General features: G+C 46.0%; 1 protein-coding gene across 1 annotated transcript; it reads left to right on the forward strand.

Moving 5' to 3' along the window:
• Positions 1-4459: 4459 nt before the first annotated feature.
• TOB1 (transducer of ERBB2, 1) lies at positions 4460-8697 on the forward strand. The gene is made up of 2 exons (XM_044002801.1): positions 4460-4598; positions 6767-8697. The coding sequence occupies exon 2, from the start codon at positions 6908-6910 to the stop codon at positions 7934-7936; it is 1029 nt and encodes a 342-aa protein (XP_043858736.1). The 5' UTR covers positions 4460-4598; positions 6767-6907; the 3' UTR covers positions 7937-8697.
• Positions 8698-9370: the final 673 nt, after the last annotated feature.

The following is a 9370-nucleotide window of genomic DNA, read 5'->3' on the forward strand; positions in this document are numbered from 1 at the left end:
TGCAATTTATAGTCTTAGAGTTGTCTGAACCACTGAGAATTTAAGTGACTCTCTCACAGACCAAAGGCAGGTCTTGAAACTAACTCCCAAGGTTGGCCCCTCTATCCATCATGACATGTAGTCTTTCTTGAAAAGGACCCTACAATGGGGGCAGCTAGGTGGTGTAGTGGATACCTGGATTCAGGAGGACCTGAGTTCAAATCCAGCCTCAGACATTTTGTTTTTGTTTTTTAGTGAGGCAATTGGGGTTAAGTGACTTGCCCAGGGTCACACAGCTAGTAAGTATTAAGTGTCTGCGGCTGAATTTGAACTCAGGTCCTCCTGAATCCAGGGCCGGTGCTCTATCCACTGCGTCACCTAGCTGCCCCAGTCTCAGACATTTGATAGCTGTGTGACCCTGGGCAAGTCACTGAACACTCATTGCCCTGCAGGGGGGGGAAAAAGAAAGAAAGAAAAGAAAAAAGAAAAGGACCCTACAGGATTTCTCAGTATTCCAATATCTTTAGGGCTGAATTTCTAATCTCAGGCAACATATATGTGATCCATATTTGCCAAATGATAAGTGGAGTGAATGTTTCTGAGGCATGAGCAGGATCATAGTTAGAGAGGTGGTAAAGATCTAAGAAGCCATCTAGTCCACTCCCTTGTTTCATAGATGAGGAAACTGAGGCCCAGAGAAGGGAAATCATTCACCCAATGTCTCACAGTTAGGAGGTGTTAGGGACACGATTTGAATACAGGGACTCAACTATAGAGCCAGTGCTTTCAAGGAAGAATTCAACAAAAAATATAAAAAATCTTTCAGTCTTACATGACTAGAGGCAGCTAGGTAGCCTAGCAGAGGGAACAGTAGGTCTAGAATCAGGAAGACTCGAGTGCAAATCCAGTCTCAGACACTTAATGGCTGTGTGACCCTGGGCAAGTCACTTAAACTCTGCCTCAGTTAAATGTAAAATGAGGATAATATTACCTAGGGTTATTTAGAGAATCAAATAGCAGGTTAATTAATGCTTATCTCCTTCCCCCTTTTGTGCACATATCATTTCCTTTATGAAAGTGTAAGGTACAGGGAAGAGACCATTTGACAGTGGAAGTGTCATATTTCATTATAACTGACAACTTTACACTAGACAACCTGAGTTAAATTTTTAGCAGCAAATAAAACCCAGAAACTGAGAAGGCACTTTCAACATGCATTTGGGATACCTAGAAAAGGGGGGGGGGCGGCAGCTAGATGGTGCAGTGGATAGAGCTCGGGCCCTGGAGTCAGGAGGACCTGAGTTCAAATCTGGCCTCAGACACTTGACACTAGCTGTGTGACCCTGGGCAAGTCATTCAACCCCCATTGCCTCACCAAAAAAAAAAAAAAAAAAAAAGAAAGAAAGCAAAGAAGCCCAGGGACACTGGATGGAGAGCTATCTCCCCATTAAATGTCTTCTCTGGCAGGGACTGTTTCACTCGCTTGTTTTTAAATCTCTAGAACGTAGCAGGACAACTGGCACATAGTAGGTGCTTAATACTTGCTTTTTCACTTGTTTATTTCATCTGTATAGGAAACTCCCTGTGTGGAAGCTACCTTCATTAGGAAGAGCCAGGCAGACCTGGGTTCAAGTCCTGTCTATGACAAATAATGGCTATATGACCCTAGGCAAGTTACTTAACTTTTCCATATCCTAGGCAATTTTGTAAGACTATAAATTTCTGAAGAGGTGCCAACATGCTTTGGTAGAGGGAGTTTCCTCACCTGGGACTTCTCCATACTAATGAAATCACAGGTCCAGTTCCTAACTCTATAGGAAAATGGTATATAGAAGGAAGATCAGCTTAGTGTGTGCATGGAGCTGGCTGGGGGTTCCAGTACCACCGGTGACGCCTGTTGGCTGTGTGACCCTGGACAAGTCGCTTAACTCAGTGTTCCAGGCAACTCTAAGCCGCTTAAACTGCAGAACGGGGAGCTGCCTACGCCCGTGAAATCACAGGTCCGGTCGAAAAATAGACGTGTGTGCATATTTAGGCCTGTCTTTTTAGGAATCTGAGCACTGAATATTAAATCAGTCATCTGACCACCACCCCCATTCCACACACACCCTTTCCCCACACCTACACGCAGTCAGCTTTAGAAGAAAATATTCTTCCATCTCTCCCTTCTTAAAAATAACAATAACAAGAAGAATGAGAAGAATAAGAATGAGCAGGGGAGAAGGGATGCGGGTGGGGGAGAAGACTCGGTTCAGACTCTATATCCGTGAAATTAAAAGCCTCTGGGCTTGTTTCGTGAAGTGAGTCGTTGCCTTGGAGCTCCAGCCACTGTCGTCATGCCAGTTCTCAGCATATACAACTTGTGGGTTAGTTGCTTGTCTAACTTCCTTGAAACAGGCTGGGGGCACTCCTCGAAGTTTCTGGGAGAAAGTGACCCTATGCCTTTTTCCCCCCACCCGTGGTCCCTGAAGTGCTTTGGAAAAGGATGCGGAGAGGAGTTTAGAAAGATGGGCGTTTCCATTCACTGCTTCACTCCCTCCTTGCTCTCGCTCGCCCTTTTCTCTCTTTTCCCCTCCCCTTCCTCCCTCCCTTCTTATTCCGAGTCCTTTTTCTTCCTCTTCTTTCTCCCCACCCCTTTCCTCCTCTCTTCTCCACCTCCCCCCTTCTCTCACTCTTCCCCTTCCTTGTGACCTCCTCCCTTCTTCCTCGCTCCTCCTCCTTGCTCCTCCTCTCTCCTTCCTTGTGTCCCCCTCCCTTTTTTCTCCTCTTCCTCCTCCTCCCATCTCTCTCTCCCTACTCCTTCCTTGTGTCTCTCCCCAACCCTTGCTCCCTCCCATTTCTTCTCTCTCCCCTTTTCCAAATTGGAGTTTGACGTATTCCTCCCAGATACCAAACAACCAATTGCCTGGTTGCTAAGGGGAAAGTGTGGCCAATCAGACATCGTTGCTACCTGTGAGTAATATTTTTAGCAAGGGGGGAGACAATTCTACTCCCACTGTAACTTCATACATTTCTCTGCTGCAGGTTGTGAAGAAGGCCCACCTCCCTGTTTACCCTCACCCCCTCCAATCACTCCTTTTCCCCTCCCCAATTTTTTTTTTCCCTTTACACACTTCAACTGAAAAAGGTCTTAAAGGAACAGGCTGGTAATACAATACAGGGCATGACAGGGCGATACCATATGTTTATTATGTGCACAGAGGTAAAAAGACATTTCAAAAATTGGTGCTTAAATAAAAATACTCAGACAGGCCATCCAGCAGAACAGCACTAGGCGTCCCCATTTCTTGAGTGCAGGGGGGCTGGGTTTGACATATTTGAAAAAGAAATGTCCTCCTCCGCTCATCTCCAGGGCCAAAGTCATCCCAAGCCAATGCTTTTGCTCCTGGGGTTGCCAGGAGGAGACGGACTGACAGCTGGATGTGGAAAGCAGGAGGCAGTTTAACTGCCACGAGGTGTGGGAGGTGGGGTCAGTTGGGTGGCCCCTCTCCCCACCCCCACCCCAGCAGGTTTGGATTCTGCAGTTGCTTCTTTCCCTCCGGGTGGCAGTTGTTTCAGCTGGGGAGTGGGGGCGGGGGAATTAATCATTAATACAATTGCGTGTAAGGGTCCCCAGCACAAGGGTCCCACCACCTTCCTTCTGGACTTTCTTAACGTTTGCTGAGGACAGTTCCTCTAAAGGTGGGATTTTCCTAAGCAAGACTCAGTCCCACAGGTGTTGGATATTTTCCAAGCCTCTCTGCCGCCTCTCTCTCCAGCCCCTTTTATACTCCCCAGGGACTTCATCTAGTTACCAATTCCCCTCCCCCACACCCCCCTTCACTCCCCCCCACTCCGATCCCCGCCCCCACCCCACCTCAGTTTGCTTCCACCCCACCCCGCCCCCCCAACTTCTGTCTTACTGGCACTCCTTCTGTCCAATCTCGCTTCAAAAACCCTCCTCGTCCCGCCCCCGTTCATTCGAGAACGTTGTCTCATTGGCTAAATCTCGAGTACCGGGGTATGCCCTCGCCCTCCTGCACCCCCCCCCCAAACCCCACCCTCCCCAACTCTTCCGTGCTCCTCTTACGGAGTCCGATTGGCAGGTGGGACCTGACCAATGGTTGAAGGGGGCAGGGCAGGGGTGGAGTGACGAGCAAGAGCCCTAGGGTTGTGAGGTTTCGGGGCGGGGAATGGCTACGAAGTCTGGAGCGGAGTGACGCTCGCCGGGCGGGCGCGCGGATGCGCGCCCCCACCGCCCCGACGGAGGGAGAGGAGGGGCGGGGAGGGGCGGGGAGGGAAAGGGGCGGGGTCGCTATAAAACGAGAGGCGGGGCGCGCGCCGCAGCAGAAGGAGCGGAGCTCTGGCCCGGGGCGGAGTGGGCTGACATCGGGGAGAAAGCTGGGCCGGGGCATCCGAGTGTGTACCGGGGGGAAGAGACCGCACTTCATCGGACTCCCCCCCGCCCCTGCAGCCGCCTCCCCCGACCTCGAAGGAGTCGCGACACATTTCCGTGGTCCAGCCCCGGGTTCGTTGTTTCTTGCACTCAGCCGGGCCCCTCACTCCCCACCCCGCGCCATCCTCCATTCCGCCCCCGCCCTGCGGCCCGGTCTGTTGTGGAAGCAGCTCCGGAGCAGTCAGTAAGTATCGAGGGACAGGAGCTCCGCCTAGGCTGTCCTCTCTCCGCGACCGGAGACCGGGCGAGGCTTTACTGACTGACTGGACAGCGGCGCGGGTCCGGGGGCAGAGCGTCCCCACGACTGACTGACTGACTGACTGACTGACTGACTGATTGACTGACTGACTGACTGACTGACTGACTGACTGACTGACTGACTGACTGACTGACTGACTGCGGGCGAAGGGGCTGCAACGCCAACCCCGGCGGGTCAGCGAAGGGCGACCAGCTGAAGAGACCCCGGGGCTCCCCTGGGGTCTGGCCGGGGCCCAGGAGCCTCCGGGCGGGGAGGGGCGGCGGCCGGGTCCGGTTACGGAGGTGACTGAGGAGGAGGGGAGGGAGACTCGGGCGGACCGGGGCCCTTGGGCTGCGGGCCCGGACCGGGTCAGCCTGGCGGCCGGGCCTCCTCCGCTCGCCCCCTCGTCCTCCTTCACCTCCCTCTCCTCCTCCCGGGACCTTACCCCACCCCCTCCCCCGCACCCTCCCTTCCCTCCCCCACCCCCCCGTGCGGCGGCGGCAGTGGCTGCTGCTGCTGCTGCTGCTGGAGGAGCCCGGGCCCCAGGGCTTGTGAGCAGAAATCTAATGAGACCCAACCGGCTGTTTATGTAATTCCTCACGCTCCGCTCCTAGCTCGGCTTTTAAACTACCTTCCCCCCCACCCCCTCGCCCTCGCTCCTCCCGTGGGTCCCTCTTCAGAGTCCGGGCTTTAAAAGCCCTGCCGGCCTGAATTTCCTCCTTCTCCCCGGGCTGCCCGGCCCTTTCTAGGGCTGCGCACGGGGTCCCGGCCGGTGGCTGGGCAAGTGCGGAGAGTTTGGGGACAGCCGGGGCATAATTCTATGCCCTTTGTTACCCCAGCCGGGAGAAATGGAACCGGGCTCTTACTCTCCACCGCCTTTTTTAAAGGTCCTCCGAAAACCGCCCCACTGGACCACATCGCTCCCTTTTGTAATTATCTTCTGTTTGCCCTTGATCTTTTCTTATCCCCACCCAGTGCTGATCCAGCAATCGTTTAAAGGTCGGCCAGCCTTATCGTTCAGCCTCTTTGGCTGTGCCCTTATCGTTAGGGGGGAGGGTGGTGGCTTTTTAAAATCTGGATAAAATTCAGGAAACACTCCCCGTTAAAACAGAATGATCAATGGAATTTTGAAATTTATTTTTCTTTTGTCAGTGAGTCTTATGAGGATTTATTTTCAGAATCTGGAATTGTTTTTTAATGACAGAGAAAAAGTCCAGGTTAGATTTGTTGTTTTTCATGACCATAGTATATTTAAAAATTGCAGGTGATTAAAAAATTTTACCAAATAGTACATTTCATTAGCGTCTGTAGTTTATTTTTAGCAATATATTGACTTGAAATATTTTTGTAAGTAAAAATGAAACTTAGTGTTTTTAATTTCCCAGATTTCTAAATGGCTATTATTAAAACAGAGTTAAACAGTATATACCAATAAGCTAAAATATAACTAGATCCTTTAAGTTAGTAGATGGAAATAGAAACATTATGGCCAACCTCTCTAAAGCCAACTCGTAGACCATATGTTGAACTCTGTTTATAGTAAAACATTTTCTAATGAAAGTTCTGAAAACAGAGGAAGAGGGGATAATCCTGGCATAGTGTATGAGACTACTTCCTAAAATTATCTTTACCTAAAGCTAAAACTTTAAAATGTCTAATTGAAGTTTACACATGGGAAGAATGTCAGTTAATAGAGTTTAAAAGGCATTTGACTACCAAATTAACATTCAAAACCAAATGATTCTTGGATTTATTAATAGTAAATCTAGCATGTTGCAAAATTTGTGTGATTCAGTTTTATGAATTGTTTGAAGTAAGAATTTGTAATCAGACCTGGCAAATTTGCAGCTATTACCCAGCGTTATCTTTTTCTTTTAAATTACAATTTAAGTTCGTGTTCTCTATGAGCCATAAATTTTGCCATGAAGTTTTGAACTTTTAAGAGAGTTTCCAAGTGTGCATGTTCCTTTATTTTATGTTGACTGTTTCTTAAGTAATTTTTTCCTGTTTTCAAAAGTAAAATGCTTTGTTGGGGGGTAAGGAGTGGGCCTTAGGGATTTATCTTACACTTTCCTTATTTGGATATGTTTGCTTTTGTTTTTTTTTTCTTTAAGGAACAAGACTGCTCAAGGTGAAGGATAATAATCTACTAGTACCAGCACTTTGAATGAAATTTTGTTTCTTTGCCACAAACTGAACTTTTTTTTTTTGAGGGGGGGGTTGAAGCACAAACTTAACCTTGTGGCATAGCAGCTATGCAGCTTGAAATCCAAGTAGCACTAAATTTTATTATTTCGTATTTGTACAATAAGCTTCCCAGGCGACGAGTCAACATTTTTGGTGAAGAACTTGAAAGACTTCTTAAAAAGAAATATGAAGGGCACTGGTATCCAGAAAAGCCATACAAAGGATCAGGGTTTAGATGTATACACATAGGGGATAAAGTGGACCCAGTGATTGAACAAGCATCCAAAGAGAGTGGTTTGGACATTGATGATGTTCGTGGAAACCTGCCCCAGGATCTTAGTGTTTGGATCGACCCATTTGAGGTTTCATACCAAATTGGTGAAAAGGGACCAGTGAAGGTGCTTTATGTGGATGATAATAATGAAAATGGATGTGAGTTGGATAAGGAGATCAAAAACAGCTTTAATCCAGAGGCCCAGGTGTTTATGCCGATAAGTGACCCAGCTTCATCAGTGTCCAGCTCTCCATCTCCTCCCTTTGGTCACTCTGCTGCTGTAAGTCCTACTTTCATGCCCCGATCCACTCAGCCTTTAACCTTTACCACTGCCACTTTTGCTGCCACCAAGTTTGGCTCGACCAAAATGAAAAATAGTGGCCGTAGCAACAAGGTTGCACGCACTTCTCCCACTAACCTCGGCTTGAATGTGAATGACCTCTTGAAGCAGAAAGCCATTTCTTCCTCAATGCACTCTCTCTATGGGCTTGGCCTGGGCAGCCAGCAGCAGCCACAGCAGCCTCAGCCACAGCAGCAACAACAGCAACAGCAGCCATCACAGCAGCAGCAGCAGAAGACCTCTGCTCTCTCTCCTAATGCAAAGGAGTTTATTTTCCCTAATATGCAGGGTCAAGGTAGTAACAATGGAATGTTCCCAGGTGACAGCCCCCTTAACCTCAGTCCTCTCCAATACAGTAATGCCTTTGATATGTTTGCGGCCTATGGAGGCCTCAACGAGAAGTCTTTTGTGGATGGCTTGAATTTTAGCTTAAATAACATGCAGTATTCTAACCAGCAATTCCAGCCAGTTATGGCTAACTAAAAAAAAAAAAAAAGAAAAAGAAAGAAATGTTATTGTACAAGTTGAAATGCACGTGCCCGAGGGGGCATTTTTTTTTCACCCCCTTGAGATTTTTTTTAAAGCTTGTAGTATGGAAACATTCAAGCTTGGTTACATAAACAACATGCATCGTTTTTCATTTGCCAACCAAGCACAAAGTTATTTTATACTGACTGTACATTTTAAAGTATACTCTCAAATATGGCCTCTTACAGTATTTAAGATATAGCAAGGACATGGCTAATTTTTTTTATAAAAAATTGGCACTAATAAGTGGGTTTATTGGTCTTTTCTAATTGTATAATTTAATTTAGTACAAAGTTTGTAAAATATCAGAGTATATATATTGTTTCTACTACATGGTATTGCATTTATATCTTTTTACTACAGTGATCTGTGACAGCTCCAGCAGCTTCATGTTGTATTTTTTTTTACTGAAATTGTAAAATATCCATCTTAAAGACATCAACTATTCTAAAAATTGTGTACAGAATATTCCTTAGTGGTGGAATTAAAATGTACGAATATTTGCTTTTTAAAAAAACAAATTGTATTTTCTGTTAAAAGTTTAAAGATTTTTGCTATATATTATGGAAGAAAATGTAATCGTAAATATTAATTTTGTACCTACATTGTGCAATACTTGAAGAAAACGGTATAAAAGTATTTTGAGTCAGTGTCTTACATGTTGAGGGACTGAAATAGTTTATATTAAGTTTGTATTAAAATTCTTTAAAATTAAATCCCTACTGTGGTCTTTGTTTTTACTGTTGTGCTAAAGATCTGAGCTCTGTAGTTACCGTGTTGTAAATGCTAATGATGCAGAAAGGACTGACTCATTGTATCACAAAGGAATGACAAAGGAGATTGGTGTACCACAGTTGTACCTTGCTGTCTATAAATGAAATGGGCCTTTTGAAGCACATAGCCAGATTAACTACTTGGGATAGCTTTTTAATACGTTTTCTAAACATAGCTGCCTGTGTACCAACTTTATCAATCCAGCTTTTACACCCCATTTCCTCACCCACCCCACTGGGAAAAATAGACGAGATGAATTATGGCTCTGAACTTTTACATTTAGATAAAAATTTAAAATAGTGTTGAAGATATGAGCTGAGCTATCTAGGAAAGATTCAAATGATAAACTTTTAATTCACTTCCAACTAGAATTAGTTATCCTAAGGAGGTGAGACTAATAACATCAGCACAGAGGATTAATGCTTAGGAACCCAAACAACTGAAAGCTTCATTTTTATCAAAGTTAATTTGTTTAAAAATGACACTTGCAGTTGGTAGACAAGGTCCAATGGAGCTAAAGGATTTATTAAATCAGTCAAACTCTTAAAAGCTGCTGAAACTTCCAGTTTTGTTTTTATCAATTTCCTAAAAGTAAATTCTTATATTGATTTCATT

Source organism: Dromiciops gliroides, chromosome 4, assembly GCF_019393635.1.
Source record: "Dromiciops gliroides isolate mDroGli1 chromosome 4, mDroGli1.pri, whole genome shotgun sequence".
Lineage (NCBI taxonomy): Eukaryota > Metazoa > Chordata > Mammalia > Microbiotheria > Microbiotheriidae > Dromiciops > Dromiciops gliroides.